This window comes from Zerene cesonia, chromosome 4, assembly GCF_012273895.1.
Source record: "Zerene cesonia ecotype Mississippi chromosome 4, Zerene_cesonia_1.1, whole genome shotgun sequence".
Classification (NCBI taxonomy): domain Eukaryota; kingdom Metazoa; phylum Arthropoda; class Insecta; order Lepidoptera; family Pieridae; genus Zerene; species Zerene cesonia.
In genome coordinates this window covers 6,409,519-6,434,877 of record NC_052105.1, presented here as the reverse complement: position 1 = coordinate 6,434,877, position 25,359 = coordinate 6,409,519, and the positions used below count along the sequence as shown (strand labels likewise).

The following is a 25,359-nucleotide window of genomic DNA, read 5'->3' as shown; positions in this document are numbered from 1 at the left end:
AACACATAAATATTAGGTATCTCGGGGCTAAATAAAGAAGGCACAAATATATTTCATAATTTATTAAACCGTGAATAACATGTACATTTTGATTCAAAATAATTCAAAGGTTTTCACAATTAAATTATTTACCTATATAGGCATATGAAAAAGTCTGATTACTGGCTCAAGATATGCTGAAATAGATTTTTTTTTATTTTGTTTTGTTCGCAAACTTTTGTACTCAGTCTATTCTTTATGGTTACACATTATCTGTATGTAAAAGCAAAGTTAACTGTAAATATTCAATAAAATTAACAAATCTTCAATACATTCTGCCAGAATTGAATATGTGATTAAAAATTGCCAAATTTGAATTTTTATTTAGTACATTTTTTGGTTTTATAGTGAAATGAAAATCTTGTGATTGTATACGCAATTGACTGTAAATTGGTTATGAAACAACAGTTCAGCTAACTTTTAGAGAAACTCTTATTAACATAATTATTATAAATAATAAATATGTTTTATTTATAAAACTAATTAATAATAATTGCGTTCATATGATGTTTGGGTATGTGAAAAGTCTTAAATACTGTGCAAATTTGATATTCTATAAATTAAATTATACTTAGATAATAGTATTATTGCTTATTATTTATTTAAATGGTATATTAAAATTATGTATAAATAAAAAGGGTAAAGGAAAAAACATTCTATATTAATTAATTGCATAAAATTATTTTCTATATAAAAGGTTACCGACGTCCCCAGTGAACAGCAAATTATTAAATAGGACCATATTATATCAATTTCCTATCAAACAAACAAAAATCACGTCACAAAACAAGAGAAATCACATCGGTTGGTTCACCCGGTGCTATCAAATAACAAAACCATAAAATAATATACAATCTAATCTAATTGAAAACCATCATCGTTTTTAGGAACGTCGGTTAATAAACATTGTGAATTCTATTAAAACTTAAACAATGGCATAATTTTTTGGTTTAAAAGGAAGTTGATCTTTTTCAGCGATTGCAATTTTTAAACAATAAGAATATACTAGAAAGTTATCTTAACTATAATTCTTCATACATATATAATTATTAAAACCGTAAGAAAATTATAAAAATGCTTATTTAATTATATAAAAAGAATACCTATTTATCAAGAAAAACAAATAAGAATCAATTTATAGCTATTTAAATTTATTTAAATGCCTATTAAGTATGTTAATAATTCATTCAGTTCATTTAAATAATATATTTTTAGATGTTCTATGGATTTATGAGTTTCCCGCGGATTTTCTGCGCTTCTATTGGTCAATACGTTGTTAATCATTTGATAATTGACGTTTTCATTGGACATTGTGTAAGTTTATTACATATCCGGCATATTTCTATTCGTTATTATTTATTACTACAGTATTATAGTTAAACATTATTTTTTATTCGATTTTAATATTTCGATATTTGTTAATTTTTTTATGTAAGTATTATATTACGTATTTACAAATACACGCAAAATTTAATTAGAATACTTAATTGGTTAATTATAATGAGATTATTTTTTAAGGTTTTTGATTTATTTCAGAATGATAGGAGTCTAAGATAATTTAAGTATAGTTTTAATGTAAATGTGCCTTCGATTAAATTTCAACATTTATAAAATTGGCTGTTTAATTCTATCTATTTAACCTCGAAATTAACGAATTTTCATAGAATTTTTGAGTTTGAACCCGGGTTAAATAGATGATTTTTTCTAAGACCTTTTAAACTTTATTAAAAATTGGTCTTTCTGTATTTTGGTTCAAACAAACACGAAGACATCATATAAACATTTTATATATTTTACATGGCAATACCCTGTAATGTATACGCCATTGTAACAACAGTGTTGCTACAATAGAATTATTTGATGAAGATACTCCCATTGTGCTTTAAAGACGCCGTAAAAATAAAATCGTTTTAAAACTTTATCGCTATCGTGGTTTTTAACAATGTCTGTCATATAGTTTAATATCTATTGTTGAAGATTTATTTTACTATTTAAATAATAGCGGGTAATTTAAGAAATTAAGAGCCATTGACGATAAAATTGTTTTTATCACAAATTAAACACGTGTTTATTTATATCGGTTGATATGAGACGTAGTGCTGACTTCACAGTTACCTGATATGTTCCCTTTAGCTTATCTGTCAGTTAAAATTACAAAAATGTATTGAAGTTATAATAGGATATCAAGGTCACTAATATCAAGAATTGACAACATAACTAAGTACATCTATGAAGTTATAAATAATTATACATTAAACAACTATTCAAGATTCAATGATCTCGCAGTTATAATAAAATCCAATTAAATGATAACAGTATTAATAAATATATGTATTCAGAACGCTTGTGGAATATTTTTAATTTTCCAGTTGCGTGTCAATTTGATTCAATAAAAACACTTGGATCTTATTATGACACTGAATAAATATTTTCAATAATTAATTGTTAAGCGCCGTTTAAGGCCCGCAGTAATAAAATAAGTGACATTGCAATAAAAAAATTGTGAATTTAAGTAAAATATATTAAACCACCAAGGTTTTAAACGCTATTTCTTTATTATTATTTCATCTACCCGCATTTTGTAAAGTTCCAAAAATGGCAAAAAACGCGTTTTAATAACTGTCAATTCCTAAATGCAAATAAACAAAGAGTATGTCAACAATATTCCATTTGTCATTGATTCACAGATTATTAACTTTTACTCTCTCATTAATAAATTAAGGTCACTATAAGAAAAAGTATCACGATATTTTCTTTCTACACAAAACAACCCTCACACTCCAAAAAAAAACATAATTAATCACAAATATAATGCGATCCAACTTAGGATAGGAACTACATTGCCCTTTATGTGTCAAATATCATTTTAAAATACGATTAACATTATTGTCATTTTAGGCCGTGACTAACGGTTTACGTAACGTAACGGTAACGTAACTATTATGTCGCCTTACATTAATTTTGAAAACAAATTTTATTAATTCGACTAAAATTATCAGCTATGACGTCACAATATGGCGCGCGATCCTATACTTTGTTGGATCGCACACTAAACACTACTTGCTAATACTACTACTTTTGGTCCACACTCAATTATACAAATAAAATTATCTAGCATCAAGAGATTGATCAGTTCCTATTTCACAGTATCCAGCGATCGGTCAGTTCTGTCCCTCATTTTCGAGAGTTCCTCTGCTTCTTCTATCGTATCTGGCAGCCGCATGTTACGCGTCTCCGGTAGAAGGAGTACCAGCATGCTGCAAATGATGCACATGCCACCGAATATAACAGTCGGCATGGATTTGTGGTATAGCGACTGGAATAGAACGATAGAATTGTTGATGAGTTGAAAGAAGGCATCGAAGATTGAGCTTTAAATTCTAATATATCGTCTTCGATACGCGATGTATTTCTTTAAAATAGTATTTCAAATGCAATGTGTTTTAATTTTCAAATAAAAGGACATATCATTTTCAAGAATAAAGCCAAAAAGGCTATGTTTTCGAGGCCAGCGATGCGAGCCTTAATAGTACCTCAGTATTATACATTTTTGTATGGTATACTTTACTAAGAAACTATGGAAATTTCACGTTTTGCTTGAGCATTTTTTATTCATGTCTAGATTTGTTATTAATATAGCTTAAGACAAATTTATTGCAAATAATTATCAAAATTTCTTTCACGCAAAAACTCCTGAACCGATTGCAATAAAATTTGGTACGTAGATAGCTGGACAACTGGAATAACATATAGGCAAGGCTTTTTATCCCGACATTCCTACGGGATTCGGACTTACGCGGGTGAAACCGCGGGGCGCAGCTAGTTTATAATATTAGTAGGACTACCATTAAACCACTTAATGACTTACCAGTAGTGGAGTTAGAGGTGCAATAAGCGAACCAATCCTGCCCGAAGTGGAGCAAACACTCAACAGCATCTGTCGCATGTTCGTGGGGAACACTTCAGACACGTAGATGTACACTGAGCTGTATGTTAGCGTGACGCTCCATTTGCCTATTAGATACAAGACAATGGACCACCAGTTACCTGAAAAAATTATACTCGTTGTAAACTTTTGAAAAGGTTAGGTATGATAGTACAGGGTAATAGTGCCGGTGTAGAAAAATAGCTTCTATTTAGTGCACGTTTTGGTATTATTTTGCTCAGGGAAAGAAATTTGTACTCAGATCCAGAGATTATCTTCTAAAACGTCACAAACTTTACCTTTTTATAATATTAGTATTGAAACTTATTAAATGCTTAGACAATTTATTGACACTTATTTACTCGAAACACTGTTAATAGGTTCAGTTATCTTAAGTAAATCAAGTATCTAATAAGATGGATGTTTGTTATTCTTTCACGTAAAAACAATGGAATGGATTTTAATGAGACTAAAATAACGTAGTTTATACATGATACTATTGCCCGTGGCTTCGTCCGTGAGTGAAACCGCTTAATGCAACATGTAGAAAATATTTAGGTAAAATATTGTTCATGATAGGTATAATGTTACGAGTCTAAAAATAACTATACTTGACATTCAATATGCGTTACAAGGTCTGTTATATTATGTATTGTGTTACATTATACACAAGTAATATTATTTATTTGATCATTAATCATGGCCTACCTTAATAGACTTGATAGTCGTTAATAACTCAGAGTAGCATTAATTCTTATCAGTTATGTAATTGCTCATATATTGGTTGATGTTTTTATTATTACAATTTAAAAAATGGATAAAAATATGATCCTTTAGTACGAAGGACGTAGGTCATGCACAGTAATTCAGTTAGTCTACAAATATAATAACGAGGATTTTTTTTGTTTGTTTGTACCGTAAAGGCTCCGAAACTACTGGTCCGATTTTGAAATTTCTTTCACCAAAAGAAAGCTACATTGTTCCCGAGTGCTATAGGATAGTTTTCTACGCTCACGCTCTAACCACTTTCCTAAGGAGGCGGTAAAAGTAACATAAACAGAGAATATTAAAAGAAGATGATGGAATATGCAGCTTATTTTCTGTGTATTAGGACTTCAAGTACTTTTGACTGTCGGAAGTGTGTTCCAGGTCTAGGTATACCTAAACGGGACACCAATATTTACGTTAAATGGTTCTTAAATTACACTCGCAGCTGAACCACATGGTGTAGGAAAATCCCCATGCATCTGACCTTAGGTCAGGTTAATAGAAACTGCTTTTCAAACGGGCGGTAAGTATTTTAATATATTTTGTCGATATATTGCTTCCATAACAAGTCTAGTTGAATGAATAATTGTTTGAGTTTGAGAAAGACATTGAATAAGAAAGTAATAAATACTATTCGTAAGAAAATTATTTTATAACAAACAATCATGCGTGGTTTTAACAGCGCTAATTGTGCATTTCACGACGTTTTTCTTAAATCCTGTCCTATCCTACTAATATTATAAATGCGAAAGTTTGTAAGCAAGTGTTTGTGTTTGTTACTCTTTCACACAAAACCTACTGAACCGATTGCAATGAAATTTGGTACGTAGACGGCTGGACAACTGGAATAACATATAGGCAACTTTTTATCCCGATATTATTACGGGATACGGACTTACGCGGGTGAAACCGCGGGGCGCAGCTAGTGTAGTGATAAAATACTCATTAATGAAATGTGCTTCGCAATCGATTAATATACACGTGTATTCGGATTTCACAACACGATCTAGGTCAATAAAAGCAAGAGAATCCCACGCATATTTATATATTAAGAATAAATGTTTCTGTGGGTTTAATCACATTCTGTGCGTAAATAAGTTGTATGTGTAAGTTATTTATACGAATATTATAAAGAGATGTATGTTTGTAACGTTATAACGCAAAAAAACACTGGACCGTTTTAAATATTTCTTTCTCTATTAAAACTGCAACTTCATTGAGTGGCAAGGCTATATTTGTACCACGGGCGAAACCGGGACGAATAGCTTGTCCTACATAAATAAACCGAACCATTATTTTATTTGGGAAATCTTACATAAGATAAACCGAGCCATTTTATGACCGGGGAAATCTAACTTGGATAGCCACGGCCTTGAGGAAAGGTGCCGTGGGTTATGTCGGATTCTTTCCGACTAAAAACCCACGAGTGTTCTGTTCTGTGCCGCTTTTAGTGAAGGGGCCACGGGAGCTGGTTAATTTACATCCCCGACCAGAACCTTAACCATAAATCTATACTAACATTATAAATCTGAAGAGTTTGTTTGTTTGCTTGTTTGAACGCACTAATCTCCGGAACTACTGGTCCGAATTGAAAAAATCTTTCAGTGTTAGATAACCCATTTATTGAGGAAAGCTATAGGCTATATATGTACCACGGGCGAAGCCGGAGCGGACCGCTAGTTGGAAATATAAGGGTTCCATACTATATACATACTAATTTTTACATAAGATTATTAGCTACCAAAATTTAATGCGTTAAATTGTAAGCAGTATGTGTTATCATAACAATTTTCGATAGTTTTTGAAATGTGAAATGTATAAAATATTTAGATTATCATAAAAATCTCTTCACCCAGTAAAGCTTTGAGGTAATAAACACATAAAAATAAAGTCGAATTGATGTACTCTTTTATTGAAATCGGTTGAAAAAAGTGATTTAAGTTTGACCGGTTTCAGTAGTTGTCTATGCTTTTGTTTCGCTCTGATTAGTTTATATTTAACTTCTTTGTAGGACAGTTAAATATAACGCTTTCTGTCGGTCTGTAATCCTTTATTATACGCTACGGTCCGAACGCTAGCTGTCCGCCCCGGCTTCGCCCGTGGTGCATTTATAGCCTTAACACTCAGATCACGAGATCACGCATAAATTCAAGTGAAAAAATTATTGGAACCGGTCCTGTAGTTCCTGAGATTAGTGTGTTCAAACAAACAAACTCTTTGCAGCATTGTATTATTAGTATGCATAGTATTGATTATGTCGAAACTGAATGATAGGTGAAGATGAATGTATGTTTGTCAGTCTTTCACGCAACCCACTGAGCGGAGTTTGATGATACTTGGCGCAAGTGGTAGTTCGTATGTGAAGAGCTTCGAATTCAGCACTTCCCAGGTTTGAAATATTGGCCCCGTGCTAAATGTAAAACTGTGTTATGTCTCTTAAAATGCTTCTATAAGAAGTCTAATTGAATACATAAATGTTCAAGTTTCAGTTAGCTCTAGGAAGCGGTCTAAGTTCGCGACATAACTTAAAGTTAGCACTTGAAGTAACAAGCTTCAACATATGATATAAATAGTGACATAGGATGCTTATTTTAATCTTGCTAAGTGCGCCATCAATCCACACTAGTGTTATAAATGCGAAATATGTCTGTAACGATTTAACAGGTAAACCAATGCACCGATTTAGATGGAATTTTAAATGAAAATAATTAAACACTACGTAAAATTGATTTCCCAGTTTATTTATTTTTATGTCACCGTCGGCACTGGAGCTGCTGGGTTGCCAGATGGTAAGCACTACCCCCAATGAACATTTGAAGAGGCATAGAAAAGGGAAGGTCGATAGCAGACCTGACGCCTCTACTAATATATTCCACTGTACAATCAATCTTTTGTTTCCCTACATAAAATGAATAGTAGATAAATATTACGTACCTTTAGGCAAGAACGCGAACAGCAAGCTGGTGACAGCACAGGTTGCATAGTTCACTATCATTGTCTTCTTCCTCCCATACTTATCAAGCACTATCACCACAACAATATACGCTGGTATCTCTACAAGAACCACCAGCATGAAACTGACATACTTGTTGCCGCTCAACGAAACAGAATTGATCGACAACCCGTAGTAAACCAGCGAGCAAGTAAGCCACAAGAAAGAGCAAATCACCAAACGCTTCCATATAATACTCGAGCGTATCGCCTTCGAGAACTGTGATTTCTTGTCCGTCTGCACTTCCGTTCGAAGTAGGGGATCGCTCAGCGCGTCGAGGTCGAGTTTCGTTGGATCCATGTTGTTGATTTTGGCGGCGCGTTTCAGGGTTTTGATGGCGTCTTCTTTTCTGCCTTTGCTTAGTAACCAGCGGGCGCTTTCGTTCATTAGCCATACATATAAGCCCACTATGATAGCGGGGCTATATAATATGAGGATGTAGGTCCTCCAGTTGCTGATTACCCAAGCCAGGAGATCGAGTATCACGACCCCTACTACGAAGGCCATATTACACATAGCGGAAATTATCACTCGCTGTTTAAGGCCCACCAGCTCGACCGCTGTGGAATAAATATATTAATTGAATGATATTTATGTTATTAATAATTAATAATAACGTAAATTCATATTCTATCTAACCCTTTATTTATCTACATAAGTATATTTTTCATATTTTATTAATACTTAATGTTAACAATTTACTTTAAATAAAAATAACTACATTTTCATTCAATCCAAAAATTCAATAACCACACGTGTAATACAATGGTTAGAATATATCTCCCTATAACATGACTTTGATGCATTTTAATTAATTAATTAGAAATAGCTAAAATATTCACCCAGAACATAAGCCGAAGGGTACAGTCCCCCTCCCAGCGCGGCCTCGAAGAAATGCATGGACAGATACGTATTATAATTAGGCGCGAAAGCGCGTATAATGCCAAAAGTGCAGCTGGCGGTAGCCGCCAGACCAACTGCGGTCTTTCGTCCATACTTGTCCGACAAAATGCCAGTAAACAACATGGCCACGAACATGCCGCTGTTGTGGACGGTGCCGACAAGCGCTCGCTTCCATTCTTGGCAACCTAGATCGAACTGAAATTTGAGAAGTTTGGTCAATGATGATAGACTGGGTATGGCTAAGGTTCGGCTGTATTAACTGAAGTTGCAAAATTGACTCTGTTTTGTGTAGACGGTGTAATAATTAAAGACATAGTCTTAAGAAGTCTTCCTATTTCTGCCGAGATGACGTTAATGTAAGAATTTGCAGGAAAAAAGTAGGGAATTACCATGACGTCTTAAAGAAATACTAATTCCAGTGTAGGAAAGCTATAAAACTGTAAATCGTCTAAAATATAGATTCTCCCTACACTGGAATTAAAACTGCTTTAAGTTGTCATGGTAACCCTTCGCGTACTTTTGCTGGTCAATTGCTCCCCTACGTTTATTGGATATTATGGCTAAGGAGAAATTAGAATTTGATCATCGTATTTAATGTACCGTATCTTCATGAAAAAATTATACGTTTTAGCTGCAGAAGGTTGAATGTTTACAAAACATTTATAATGCAAACCACAACATTCTGCCAATGGTAAACAAAGCAAATCATTTTACAATAAAGTATCTCGCTCATTGTTTAACACTAGTCTGTTTTATTAATACTAGCTTGCCGATTATGGCTTCGCTCGCGTGCACTTCACTTTATCGCGTATAGATGTACATATCAATCCCCTAATTCATGCCTATCTCGTTATGCTTTCTTAATAAAAGTACCTTTACCTTTTCCCAAGGTTTAGTCTTTCCCTATCCCTAATTACACCAAAGTCAGTTTAGTACTTTAGAAGTCTCACACAGAGGTACTTTTGCATTTATAATACTAGTAGATGTTTCTACCTCCTTAACCAAAGATCCATTAATTTCATAAACGTAACTGTCACAAGGTATGGTAATATTGGAGAACTCTTCGGGAAGGCATTGTTCCACTGTGCTATTATTCTTAGGGGCATATCTCAAGCAGCTGGCTGGGGCGTCCCTCTCAGGGTCGGTGGGTATAGCATAGTGCAGCCATGATGTATCGTTGTAGGTCTTTTCACAGCCCTCGACTTTACACCTAGAAATGAAGCCACAATAATTTTGGTTCGTCTGACGAGGAACGTGTATTAGTTGTTCATCAAACCTTTTAAGCATAAATGAAGTCATTTTTACAACATATAAAAACAATATATCTGATTAAAAAAATGGTTAAAATTATAACGTAAGTCGTAATCCATTAAAACATAATTCTGAGAGACTTTCTATATTTGCGATTGTTTAACCACGGAGTAATGTGTTGACAGATTTATACAGACTGGAGGTAAGCAGTCAATGTTTTATGTTGTTTCATTCAACATATTTCAAAGTGATGTACATTCATTACATCAAATCTATCACACCTCCGTAGTGTGCTTGTTAAATTTGTGATAATGAACTGAGATACGCTTTTCACTTTATTTTTTTGTATTTATTTTAATGATTAGTAATTTCAATTTATCATTTAATGTCGGTTTCTCACTTACGCACAAATACGCGATTCAACATTTATTGTGTAAGACAACATTTGGAAATGTTTTTCCATACATGGGCCCTAACATTCGCACGTTGTAAGAATGTTTGCATGCAAGAGAGTTATTCAAAACTTAGGTACCTATTACAATTTTTATTTTCACCAAGTATTAATTTTCCACATTATTCGGTTTAGAACAATTGACTAAAACACGAATTATGCAAAACACTTCAATTGAACAAAACAAATCGTATTTCTACAGATAATACTAAACAAACAACATTAGTCACGACCTATTTTTATATAATGTACAATTTAAATAACTTATGAATACGATAAAATTTAAAATAAACTACCTCATATCTTATCTGTACATTCATTGACTAACTATTATAATCATTGCGCTAAGACACGCTTATCGGCCAACCTAAATTATACTATCTGAAGCATTCATTTTTATCATACCACGACATGACTAATCTGTACAAATGAGATTTACTAATGCATGTAATAATTATAGTGGATAAGAATTAGTTTGAGTTATCTATATCTGTCCATAAATGATTCTTTACTACTGACGTACCTGAAGAGGGTGGGCTTCTAATTTTAAAATGGAACTAAATTACAAATAGTAATTATAATCAGTCGGTTAAAACCTACGTAAGAATCGAGAAAAAAAATAAAAACAATCGAATTCAAAACTTGCACATCTCATTTACAGATTTTTTGCAAGATTTTTTATAGTAATTATATAAATCGAAGGGGGAGACAAATCCAGTAAAAAAATCATAAAATTCGTTTCGACTATTGACGTATTGACCTAGCACGACTTTTGTGGTACATAAATGATCTCAAAGTGTTCCCACCATAGTACTTCTAGTATTTATTTTTCTATGATTCACAATGCAGATTTTCTGAATTTTATTGCAATATGAGTAGAATACGTGTGAGAGTTGGGACTTTCGATTTCTGTGCGATGCAATTATTGTTTGATTGTTTGTGATTTTTAATTTATGTTTCATTGATTTAATACAAAACTCTCATTTGTGATTATGATTATTATATTATTTATATATTATAAAGATGATTGTAATTCTAAACAATAATAAAATAAAAATGCGATATAAAACTATAATATTGCACCAAAGCATTATTATTTTATTTGAAATAACGTGAATGAATGGAACAATATAAGGTTAAGAATAATATAAAAACTAAGGCCTTTACAAAAGAGAAGAAAATGACGTCGGAGAAACAAAAAAATAACGAAAGATTATTTATTTTCTAAAATCGATATAATTGCAATTCATCGCGGGTTTTTTTATCTGTTCCCTGTTTTTGATCTGTTTTAAAAAATCTGAACTATTTAAATTTATCTACTACAATAGGAATTAAACATGATTAAATAATCACCTTAGGAACTGTAATTATATTTATCAAAAATTAAAAAAATATTACGAACAATCCAAGTTAATCTGAATGTCGTTGATTCAGCCATATTGGAAAAAAGAATTATTTTTAAATCACGAAACATCACGTAAACGGCCAAGAAGTGAGGATATTAAAAAAAGCAATCACATTTGAAAGTGTTCTCCTTCTGACAGTCTCAAAGTTTTCCCGCCAAAAACAAACTCACCGATAAGTTTGTTGCTGCGCTTCAAAAATGAAACCGCACTCGTAGAAACTGCTCAAAAGCACGGGAAATAGTAAAAGGACGAAATTCAATACGTTGTAACGTCCATACGGGCCCAGGCTTTCCAGCACCGAGTCCAAATTGATTTCTTTCTTGTCCGCCATCTTGTCGCGGCTTCTGCAAATGGAATGAATGCTTTAACTTTCGATTGGTTTTAAGTGATTTTAAAACGCATTTAACTGTGGACGTGAAACGTTTAACCGTTCTGTGTTATAAAAGGATCGATTGGGGGACTCGATTTAAAAGTTTATGGTTGGTAATGGAAATAGGAATTTAAGGTTGCATTTAGAATTAAGATATTCTAGGGAATTTATAATTTCTTACAGGTTGTAATATTATATTTTATAGGTGAATTTAATATAGACAATTATATTGTTAACTACAAGCAATTAGTAAAACTTATCAATTCGGGTACGATATATTACATAATACCTGTTTTTAAGTTAAAAAGATTTGTCCTAGATTTGTCAAGGTATGTAACTAATGACTAAAAACGCGTTAAGAGTTGACGAAACTTGAAGTATGGAAGTCACAAACGGCCATTTTCTTTTACGGCGATGTTTGATGCAGTGCACTGTGCGATTAAACTTGTATGAATCATTATTTTGTAGCCGTAAGCGCCGCGTGGGAAGGGCTTAGGCTCATTACAGACGAACGATTTTTTAAATATTTTCCATAAATAATTAAATATTTGCTTGGGAATTGTTTTATATTGTCCTGTATTTGTACCTACGGTTTCTTTTTGTTCTATATTCATTTATAGTACGTTAAATCTATACAAATTATGATGTACCTATGGTAATAGTAGACTGTAATGGATAAGTTATTCTAAATTAAATAAACGAAGCAGTATAAAGTATAGTTTATACAGATTACTCATCTTTGTCGTTATGCGCACTTATTTCCTTTCTAAATTAATCGTTGCTCAAAGAAATGGTATTGTGCTTATAAAACCTAAACCAAACTTATAAAACATCAAATGGTTTTATTGCAAAGTACCTAGGCAGTAAACAAAAGTAGTCGTAAATACTACTAAAGATCAGAAAATATATTGTATCTTTATTATTAAAAACGTAATATTATAACGAAATTAAACAATAATTTTGATAGGTGGCAATAAATCTAGAGTATGAACGTTGGATTTCTATCTTAATACATTCCAATTAAAAAAAAATTACTAGTCGATGTTAATCACACGCCCTTATTTCTAGTACATTCTGTGTCGTATACAGTCCTACACAAGTTCCGTTGTGCTTCAATTAATCTCGTCGCAAAATGCTAGCTTTGATCAGTGGGTTAATTCGCCACTTGACCTGTTGGGGATTAGCTACAGGGTTAATAGAATTAAATTAGTTTTCGTGGTCCCTTTGCGATTTTTTGGTGCGCCTGAAACCGCCTAATTGGTGGTCTGGTAAGTGCCTATGAAAAGTGAAGTCCCCTGTCCCGTAGTGGGGTATGGGGCAGATGATGTACATCTGTTTCACTGACCGATTTTCTTTATGGACAAGTACAGCCTTCTGTGTCCTGCCAGACCGAGTTTTTTTTTTGTGCGTCCCCACTGGGAATTTAACCCAGGACCCCTTGGTTCTACGCTCACGCGTTAACCACTGTGCCGAGGAGGCGATCAAGTGCGTATGAAATATTGCAATTTAAAATGTTGTATATTATAAATATGGAAATTATTTTTGTCCCGAAATATAAATTGCAATGTAAAAGCAATATTGTTTATTTAGACCCCGACGCAGACATAACGGTGTTATAAGTTTGACGTTGATCTCTGTATGTGTGTGTGGCTGTTGCTCGGAGCTCTAAAATGAATAAAAAATTCTACAATATTCAACAATGTACGTATGTGTAGTTAAAAAAATCATTTTATCAGTGTACTGATAGACACTTCTTAATTATCTCATTCAATCGACAATTATTTAAAACCGATGTTAATAAACATATTTCCTCAACAACAAGATAAACTTACGAACGATAAATATCCACCATAAACGGAATTTTGATTGCACTTAACCGAAAATAACTAACTCTGATAACAAATCATGTCCCATTTCACAATTATCGTCTTTAATACAATCGCCAGGCGTGATTGAAAAATTGTTTTCACATTCTCGTTAATATGATTCTCAATTCGTTCCGATTGCTTTCAAAAATTATTCACATCCATGCTACGTTGTGACGTTGCATAATATGGGTTGCTTGTATAGTTAACAGTCCGCGATCGTGATTGGACAGTTTGATCTGGATTGGTAATTGTTTGAGAGCTTGCATGACCTCTTAATTATGCGAAAGTATAGTTCTATTGTATATATATACGTTTTTTTCGATTTATCTGCGCGTGTGGATAATATCACCACCGCTTGAAACGGTGAGGAAACCAGCATGTCTACTTGAATGTTCGACGTAATGTGACATCTGCAAACCCGCACTTGGCCAGCGTGGTGGATTATGGCCTGAGCCCTCATAGGAGGCCTGTGTCCTTGCATTGGGAACATATATATGGGCTGATAATGATGATGATAGTTCTATTTGTTTAGAACTCTCGTGTTTTTTACTAAATGTATCCGAAACGGCCCGACTTTTTTATGGTGATTTGTTGTGTGTTTAAACTGAGAATACGAAAAAGTTAAGCTTAAAATAAGGGTTCCTTGTCAGAGCTATATTTGCCGGGTTAGTTATTCATAGTGTAAAATACAAATAACAGCATTAAACTCAAATAATTAATTTACATCCAATACCTATAGATTGTATTGCGCGGCATTTGGATTTTTTTTTATATAATAGGTAAATTTCATTAACGTTTAATTAGGAGGATTAGAAGAATATTTTAGAATACTTATTTATGCAGTGCTTATAATCTGCAAAAAGAAGATATTACATTAATTAACGGCTACGTTCAACTAATTTCAAAGCACGTTTGAGAACTAATGAAAAATTGTATTTTAAATTTCGAAATAAAGGAGAAAACTGACGAGCATTAATTAATTTATTTAGCATTGGCTTTTCATAAGTGGTAACGCCCAAATAGACGAAGGAAAAGTTCAGGCAGTCCGGGTTTTCCCCGGTTATTTCCCGGGATTAAATATGTCCTATGTCCTTTCTCGGATCTCAAAAGGTTCAGTAGTTTAGGCGTGAAAAAGGGACTGATAGACAGACAGAGAGTGATAGTTTCACATTTTTATTATGAGTAGGGACGATGAAATGAAATTCTCAATGAAATTCTTGAAATTTTTTGTCCTTGGCTTAAAAAAAAAGTAATACAAAATAATTGTAATCGAGGGCTGTATTTTATGCTTAAACACAGGAACGTGGAAATTACATGATAATGTAAGTTAATATTATGGTTGGAAATAATAAACGTTTGTTCTTTTAATGACTATATTCAAAGTAATTGCCACATTTTGTTTTTTCAGTGACAGTCATTATTTCAATTCACAGAACACTTTCTGTGAATACCAATTATTCATGTGTTTTCAGAAAATTGGCCCAAAAAATCATAATAATCATAATATTATGATATTATAATGTAATATTATATTAATAATAGAGATATTGTATTAACGGCTGATCATATGATCAGATTTTGATAGTCTTTGGCATATGCCAAAAACCATCAAATTCGCAATTTCAACTATATTGAAATTACCACAGCAGTCACGTTTACCATATTGTTATGTCTTTTATAATAATCATCAAACAATAGATTTATTTCACATATGATTTTCTATAAGCGCTTACGTTAAAGTGAAAGAAACATACGCCATTGTGACGTATATGGTCATAAATATGAATTTTCTTATTGTTCGTTGTTTCTTATTGTCTATGGGAAATAAATTAGAATATATATGATGTGAAAAACCGACTAGATGAATAAATAATGAATAATAAAACTATGGTATAAACAATCCATGCCGTTTTTTGCAAATGTCCTGATGATACAATTAAAGATATTAATACATAATAATATTAATAAATGTAAGATATTCATACATCATTATCAATGATTGGATGGATGTTTGCTGTCAAAACTGTTCAACGGTTTTTGATGAAATTTCTCGATGTTGTAGCTTATGTACCATAATAATACATACAGAAATACAAGCATGAAGGAAAACATCGCGAGGAAACCGGTATGTCGAAGAATCAAAAAAATTTGACATATTGTGACATCTGCCAACCCGCACTTGGGCGTGGCTGATTAAGGCCTAAACCCTCATAGGAGGCCTGAGTCCCTGCAGTGGGACATATATGGGCTGATGACGATGATATAAAATAACAATGTGATAGATTGAAACATCCTCTTTTCTTTGAAAATGGTTATAAAGCGGACGTGCAATAAGCTAGTACCATATTGAATCGATTGACGCAGTTGATACGTATCTGCCAGGTCAAGGATTCGAATATAACTAGAAAACTCTCCGCTATGGAAAACAACTGATTGAAAATGTTTTTTTTTTTTCAACTCTTTTGAAGGAAATTTCGTATGAAAAGGGTCAATCAATTATTAACTGCAATTTCTTATTATATATTTGTTACAGTTTCGTAAGAACTGCTAGGACATACATTTTACATCATTACACATGATGCATTTTAAACCGATTGCAAATAACTTCGTCTGTATTTTTGGGCTTTGTTACATTAGAATTTTCGACTGGTTGAACTGTTTTTGATGATTGTCTTTTATTTAAAAGCTTGTGTCTCTTTAATTTGGTCCAGGTCTGACAATTTGAAGATGGAACAGTTATTTGTTAAAAATATTTATGGGGTTGAAATAAATGGTGAAAATTTCTTTGGAAATAAGACTTTCATATCTTAATCCATTTTTCTACCTTTACTACTAATACTATTCGAATGTTTGTTTGTTTGTTTTCCTTTCACTTCGCAATAGAGCAATTTTATGCTGGGATTTTTGTGTCCAGAGACGCTGGCTACTTTTTACCGCGTGAAACCTCTCTTTTGCATGTCAATTTCCATTAATTTCGCGGGCAAAGCCATAATCCTAATAAATAAAACAAGAGCTAGTTTTTATATAATATACAAATTAAAATTCTTCAAAACTAAAGTTTAAAGAATACAACAGCAAGTTGATTGCTTATCAATGTATTCAATTACATTTTATAACACACACATTCACAATATTTTCCTCTGTTCATTGTCTGATCATAAACAGTTCAAATTTAATTACATTTCTCATAATTGATTGATAAGTTGCATGCTTCTGTATGATACTTGAGATAATAATAATAATAATAATAAATGAAAAATGAATAATAATAATAAAAAAAAAATGATTTAACGCTTTACAAATTTCGTTTGGTTACGTTTGATAAAATAAAACTTTTATCCTTGAACCCACGTCTCCAGTCCAAATTCTAAAATGGGGTCAAATGATAACAATTTCCTATCAAATACAGAAAGAATCCTCTCAATCGGTGAAACATTCACGGAGTTATCGAGTAACAGGCTAAAAAAACAGTCAAAATGATAACCTTCTCCTTTTTGGATGTCGGTTGAATCACAAATGAATTCGTTATTACTGTTGTTAATGCGAAAGATTATATGTATATGTTATTGCCTCGTCGATAACTACTTCATTTGATTGACATTTCAGCCTAGCCTACTAACATAACTGAATAAATAAAAGAAAAATACTTAATTTAACACTATAAACTAAGCAGTAACAAGAAGCAGAAGGAAACTTAAATCAGAATATGTCGAGTAGGACTTTTTGCGTGGGCAACGGAATTTCCTATGGGCACCTATGCTAAAAAGCATTCTGACAATCTAAATTTCTCACTATCTCTCAACACAAAAGTCGTAACAAAATACATATATATTTTATTTCCATCAACACGATTAGATGCATGTTTCATCTTTGAACTAAGTCAAGGTGGTTCTGTATTAATATAACGAGTTATAAAGCCGATTATTTCTATAAAAGTATAAGTTGCTCATATAATATAAAATAATTAATATATAAGCCATTAAGGGTGTAAATGGATTTGTTTAATAAACAGGCTAGGCTCCTTATTAAACGGCTGATTAATTTGTTAATTTTCTTGAATTTTTCAATTAGTATATGGATGTATTTAGAAATGTATAAATGAGATGACTTGTTTGTAATATAGCATTTAATTAAAACCAAAGAACAATGTTAGGCCAGTGAAGGTTTTTGTCACTTGCAAATTAGGCTGGATAATCTAAAAGTATTATTAATCTTGTATTAATTAATGAAATTTTCTTCTATGTAATTGTTAAAATTTTGTATATCAAACCAACTCTTTGTGAATTATGTCGAGATTTAATCATCGCTTGATATAAAATTCGTGAGATATTAATTAATATCGTTATTTTTAACGAATTGTCCAATCATGTTTGGGAACAAAGATGCTTTATTTTCGACGCTTGGTTATAATGAAACTTGTTCAAGTCATTTCTAATTAAATTATTAAACTGATTACTAGTTTATGAAAGCGGGAAGTGAGATTTTTTGTAATCTAATATATAAAATTCGTGTCGTGTTTCTCTCGTGTCACAGTTTTCGTTGCCATACTCCTCCGAAACGGCTTGACCGATTTTGATGAAATTGCTTATCCGGTATCTATGAGAACATCTATTTTTCATACCCCTAAATGATAAGAGTAAGGCAGAACAGCGTTTGCCGGGTGCAGCTAGTTAATCTATAGTTTATATAACACCGTTCCACCGAGCTGGTGGTTTACCTATGGTACACGATGCAAAACGCATATGAACATTTGCAGAAGTGGGGCCTATGCCTATAGCTAGGCCTATAATGCGTTGTCCGCTTTTAAGTCAGGAAAGTATTGATGACGGTAAGGGATATATGGGATATATGGGCCTCCGTTCCCCTATTCACCGTACGTAACACAGTTGCATTCGCATGCAACTATTTCACGTTAATATTGTGGGACGTGGTACCTTCCCCGGTGCGAGCTGCGAGCTGACCCAATATGTGCCCGAAGCCTGCTCGGCTCTCACAAAAAATTAAAAAAAAATGTTCAGCTTGAATAAAATCTATCTCTTTTAAGTGGGTCAAAATGGAGTCAAAAGGAGTCGATTACCAACATAGAGACGAAGCTAATAAGCGTGTCAAACACATCGTATCCTTGTGGCTAAATCACAAAATACTATAGCCAACGAAACGTGCTAATTTTCCCGCCTGTTCGCATCGGGGTCGCGGGTTTGATTATCAAAATAACGGTCTGCATGAACACTGTCACGGAATCGTCACGTGGTCCTTCTGACATGCTCGATGTGAGTTTATGTAAGCATTGGAGACGCAACGACACGTATTGGTTACTGCGCTGTAGTAGAAATTTGTATGAGAGCATTATATACGTATACGTAACTCGCGTGATAGCCGGTTAAAAAGTCTTTGTTTTAATTCAAACTAAAATCTATCTCTCTACTAAATTTCATACAGATACGATAAGCTTACGCGTGAAAGAGTAACAAACATCGATACATCCATGCAGCCATACCTAAAAACTTTCGCGTTAATTTTATTAGAAGGTAGTAAGATATATAGGTATATTGATTATATTATCTACAAAACTTTATATTGTATTGTAAATTTTTTCACGTTTTTGCTGCAGCAATTTCGATGACATTTCGCTTGGTGATATATTAAATAGTAACTTTAGTCTGGCTAAGTAACCTGCGCACGAGAGGAGCTGCGAGACCGAAGCTAGTGCATAATCATGAATTGATATTCTTTTGACCTTGACCCACGCGTGCGATACTGCTTTGTTATACCTTAATTCAGTTATCGTAATTATCGGAGCGTAATCGTAAGATGAATTAAAAATAATACCGCTGTTGCATAGTAAAAGATTAAACAAATCTTTCTTTCTTGTAAATTTTTGTGCGCGTAATTTCGTCTATTCTTCATAATGTCAGTTTTCTATATAATTAGTGTAGCTATTTTAATATCGACACGTTTAAATAAAAAAACATATGCAGGTTAGCGTATTTTCGTGATTTATTTTTTATGTTTATCAGGATTGGTACTTGGTATATAGACGTAGGTAACGATAAAATAATTTAATATAAAGAAATATTATCTTTTCAAGTAATCTTTATATTAAAATAGCGGGGAAAAATGTATTTATGGAATGTTGGTATATTGTTGATTACAAACTAAATTTTTCTCACAAAGACATGATAAATAATAATCTATAGGTGGCAATGATACAATGATACTTTTGCTTGATATAGTTTAGTTTCATAAAAAAATTTAATGAAGAATTTATATGTCAGAAATGATAAAGCGTCCTTAAAGCCTAGGTTTATTGGGCTTCCTGAATCCTCACACGATCCGCACGAATTTCACACTATAATGGGCGGAAGTTTAAATTGTTGATGAAAAAGTTGCACCAACAATGGCTGGGAAGCATTGTATAGAAACTATTGTCAAATGACAAACGCTTTTTTTCTCACATATGTTATTTTCGGCAGAGTTCAAGAACCGTTCGCCAGATGACGATGCGATTGCAACAAGATGGAAATAACTCTGTTGGGTATTTGTTGAGTGCCCCTTTGTTGTACGGTTAATGTTTTTGTATATGATAATAAGGAAGACATAAAGTAAATAATAGTTTAAGTGATTTGTATTAGGTAAACAAATCTAACGAAATTAAAAACTTTTTAACGAATTTTGAACGCGATTTATACATATGTATAGATTAAAAAATCTCGTAAAACAACCACCGTAAAATAATCCATTAAACTGTGAGCATATGCAAAATCACAATTTTTCGACTGTTGTAATATCGCGAATTAGATTATAATTTATTGGTTTTAACAATCTTGCGACACCATATATATAAAGAAACAATTTTTCTTTCAATTTTTTAACATTTAGGATAAGGTCGTAGGTTATGTCGGACTCCCCACTGCCTACAGTAAAATCTATAGGCAGTGAACCTCCGATAAACTCCGTCTCGTCTCACCGCGTTGTTAACCGGGGTCGCGGTTACTCAGAGACATACATACCAACCTTAACCTAATATAAATATATAATAACCTTATTTTAGTTCCGCATAGTTGACTTCCGTTGATACGAGTACAGTTCCTAGTAACCTAACCTTTAACCTCACAGTAAACCTATAGTTGCTAAGGTGAAGTTTTATCTCGAGATATTATTTATACTTGGTGCTAACTTATTTCTAAGTAGTTAGTCATATTAACTGCGCCAATATAACGAAGGATTGATTTAATATGCACTTGAACGTTTTATGTGTACTTTAAAATAGTTCTAACTTGTCTTATACTAGACACTCGTCCGGCTCCGCCCGGATATCATAATTCCTGTTTTATCCCAAGGAAGCATTTAATCGAGATGAAAAGTATCCTATCACCCAAGTCAGCTCATATCCTGGCTGTATACCAAATTTCATCAAAATTTAATCAGTAGTTTCAGCGTGATTGACGGACAGACATTCAAACAAAAAAACTTTCACATTTATAAAAATAGTGTGATATTGACAAGCTTCAGAAATACGTAAATGATGATCATGCCTAAGTATTATCTTCAGTAAATTTTAAGCTGGTAACATTAGGGCTATGCTATTTTTATGTAATTTTATATGTAACTACGTCGTGCATCCCTTGTACGTACTGCTGCCATAAAATAAAAAATAAATCACCAACAATATGAAATTATTTCAATCTTTTCATTGCTATCAACACCTATATGCTTTTAAATTACGTAATATATAATAATTATGACATTTTAAATATTAATTACCGTTTTCATTGTATACTTGAAATAAGTAGGTACAATTTATTATAAAATATATTTATTTATTTATTTTTTTATGTCACAATCGGCACTGGAGCTGGTGGGACGCCTGATGGTAAACGCTACCACCGCCCATGAACATTTGGAGAGGCATTAGATCCATTGCAGATCTTACGCCTCTACAAATGGATTGCCGACTTTAAATTAGGAAGGGATTAAGAAAGGATTGTCGAGACGAATAAAGAAAAAGGACTGGGAAGGGTAAGGAAAAGGATATGGACCTCCGGTTATTTATAGTATGTATTTATTACGCGAGCGAAAAAATAGCCACAACGCGTAGTGTTACAGTAAAATATCCATATCGCTAAATTCGTTTTCTGGCTCTAATGAAATCGTCTATTGAAAACGCTCTTAGCGTAATGTGACAATTGAGAAATGCCACGACGCCTTCTGAACATTAATTGGTTTACCATAACACGAATGACACGCTTGTATTATCAAATTGAAACATTTTTTAATAATATCTATTACATTATATTGATTAATTCAATTAAAAATACAAGCATATTGAGATAAATGACTCAGGGTGTCGTCGTGTCATCCAAAGCATATTTTATAGTTACAAGGTTAAAATCAGATGATAAAGTGTGCTTTATACGTTTTTATCCGGATTTCGAACGAAAACGTGAGTATTTAATGAGAATGCTCCATAGCGTATTCGGTTTGGCTAATTTTAGTTTGATATGTGTTGTGAAAAAGATTTTTCGCGTAATAATCATAGCGTTTTCAGAGTTAAAATGAAATTTCTATACAATAAATATTCAATACGCAATAACGTTCCTCTATAATTTTCCTTTAATTTGCCTTTTTGCAATATCTAAATAGCAAGGACATTGCCAAAGAATATAATTCATTTCTTATTTATATAAATAATTATTTTATCTATCATCTATACTTAACTGCAATTGCCTGGAAGACAAGATAAATCATGTAATAATAAGGCAGTCATTGTTTTATAATCTGTGCATCAATGAATGTCTATTAAATAATGTAGTTTATTTCCTTCAGGATAGAGTCCAAAGTTCTCTACATTATTCATTGTACACTTAATTTGTTACTGAAAAAGTTTCTGGAAAGTTCTAGATCTTTATTCTACATTTCCATGAACTACAAGAGAGAAATTACAGAGTAATTCGAGGTATCGACGGGGAAAAGCATTATTTAGACTTATTTATCATTATTGCAGTTTTAAAACTCGAAAATATAAATAAATACCATACTACGTAAATAATTTTAGGACGGTAGTAATGATAACATAAACATCGTCTATAAAAACCCTTCATTATATATTGATGCGTCAGAAGATGTGTTTAATACCTATAAATAATTTATGAATTTGAACTACTAAATATTCTTTTTTTCTTTTAAAACTGTAAAAAATAAAAATATGAATAGCTTTGGTCAAATCGTGTTTTGTAATTAAACCTAAATGCCTCTTATTATTTAATATAATGCTGATTTCTCAATTGATTTTAGCTGGGAAAAATTGTGGCTGAATATAAAAAAAAGTCATTTGATGTCAAAGGATATACTAGCCTGTTTTAACCACCAATGAGTTTCATGATATTTTATTATTTGTAGTAGAAATGGAATATGTGGAGCGATTTTTAGATGATGAATCTTACCCTTTGTAATTAATTAAAAATATAGTATTTAATTAGTAAGACGATAGAAAATATAATCATAAACAAATTGATCGCAGAATGGTTCTTTCACAAGTATATTAGCAATTTTTAAAAAGCTGAATCCACGGGTTTCACTTGTTTTAACAGATCATCAATACATAGTTTAAAACAAAGTTACTTTACGGCGTCTGTATGCTAAGATCTTTAAAATTACGCAACAGATATTGATGGGATTTTTTTTTAAGTTTATATTTATAAAGACATCCATAAAACTACTACTAATAAAACGCGTGCGAGCTACCAGCAAGTAGCTAATAAATGGGATTCGCATTATTAAATTCACCGAAGAACTCGCTACGATAGTCAGAAATTATCAATAATATAAATGGTATGATATAATTTAAATTATTTAAGCAATTTAATATGCATTAATACAACATTAAAAGGTATCAAAGCTTTGTGTGGTTTACCTTACGAGACATGTACAATATTTTTTGAACAAAATATAACATCTTTGAGTTATTCAATGTATTTGGAGGTTATAAGTTTTTAATTTTAAATCGTATAAATGAAAAAGGTTAATTGTAATTGTTAATAATTATTGGCAATCACAATTATTGTAATTAAATAATTAAGGAGACTTCTATTAATGATTTAAATAGCTCTACATAGAAATGTTTCATTTTCTGTATTTATATAGCCACTCGCTTTAATTTGTTCATGTAATACTTATAACATTTGTAGATACATACATATTATGTTATGAAAATAAATTCATTATAAAAAATATTTGGTGACGAGAATACGTTAATTACAAATACGATAGAAGTTGAGCATGTGTGCAACAGATAATATATAATTGCTCCCTTTCAATTTGTTTCCAAATAACCTATTATTTAATCGATTTGTAAAGCGCATGCTGTCCTCCAAAACATTGCCCCAATTCACCTTTATACACTAACCTATAGTATTTGATAACTTAAACATTACTTTTTATACAACATGGGATGTAATTTAGAAACTTAGTACTCACCAATAATACTTCTAGAAGGATGAAGATAAAAACACAATAATGTAGCCTAAAAACACATGTATTATGCACTATCTTGATACAAAATCGATTTAAAAAAGGACATTAAGGGATATTTAGACCGGCACGGACAACACATGTATCTTTAAGCGAGGGATATCCACCACTGATTGGTCGAAAGCTAGTCACTACAAGTACTCGACGTCATTTTTATGGCGCGACGCGCGTACGCCGATATGGCACACTAACCGATACTAACGTTTTATTCTCCTACATCGCTGTTTAAGTAAGCATATCTGTTAACGATATTGGTGCTCACGCTGTAATGGATTGTGTTTGAATAATTGGATCGATGTTGCAACCATTGACATAATTATGGATGGAATGCACGAAACCATATGGTTGAATGCGTCGAGATGCGATGTGGGGGTTTATTTTAAAACGTTTGTGATTAAACAATAAGCTATTGTTATCGGGACCGGGAGTTGTAATATCCCATAGCGATTAGTTACTTTTGTCTGCGGCACAGATAACATAATACTATGCTGTCTGCGGATAAAGCATTCAGCTGTGTTTTGTTGGGGTATTTTTAACATTGTAATGGTGCATTTACATATTCATGTTCGGCATTCGCATTAACGGAACGTTCGTATATAAGAGTTGTCGCGAGTCACTATTTACACATTTGTGTATCACACGTAACACATTAAATTCGTTTTTTAATAACGTAATACAGTAAGTTCGTGTTTGCTATTCGTGTCCTTTGATTACATTTTAATAACCGTTCACATAACCCTCAAAGCGAATACCGAGCGCACTGTTCACACATACGTTCGTTATTCGCTTCGCTATTCGCACGAATGTGTAAGTGCACTATTACTGTTTTATGATGGCGATTGGATGAAACTAATAT

The 25,359-nt window shown here is 32.5% G+C and overlaps 1 protein-coding gene across 2 annotated transcripts; it reads right to left on the bottom strand.

Moving 5' to 3' along the window:
• Positions 1–3,115: 3,115 nt before the first annotated feature.
• LOC119839669 (solute carrier family 22 member 1-like) lies at positions 3,116–24,637 on the bottom strand. 2 transcript variants are annotated; one of them, XM_038366073.1, is made up of 7 exons: positions 24,450–24,637; positions 11,906–12,079; positions 9,621–9,837; positions 8,567–8,822; positions 7,667–8,284; positions 3,908–4,086; positions 3,116–3,355 (listed from the first exon to the last, which is right to left on the bottom strand). In XM_038366073.1, exons 2-7 carry the CDS (start codon positions 12,064–12,066, stop codon positions 3,176–3,178), a joined length of 1,611 nt encoding a protein of 536 aa, XP_038222001.1. In that variant the 5' UTR covers positions 12,067–12,079; positions 24,450–24,637; the 3' UTR covers positions 3,116–3,175. The 2 variants fall into 2 exon arrangements, with proteins under 2 accessions (XP_038222001.1, XP_038222002.1); XM_038366074.1 differs by lacking the exon at positions 24,450–24,637 and adding an exon at positions 12,395–12,536.
• Positions 24,638–25,359: the final 722 nt, after the last annotated feature.

What these genes read in the sequence shown, in the direction of transcription:
- LOC119839669 (XM_038366073.1), bottom strand. Translation starts at nt 12,066, where the DNA reads ATGGCGGACAAGAAAGAAATCAATTTGGACTCGGTGCTGGAAAGCCTG. An exon ending in GCGCAGCAACAAACTTATCG is followed by an intron (nt 9,838 to 11,905) that starts GTGAGTTTGTTT and finishes CTTCATTTCTAG; the next exon opens with GTGTAAAGTCGAGGGCTGTG. An exon ending in GTTCGCGTTCTTGCCTAAAG is followed by an intron (nt 4,087 to 7,666) that starts GTACGTAATATT and finishes TAATTTTTTCAG; the next exon opens with GTAACTGGTGGTCCATTGTC.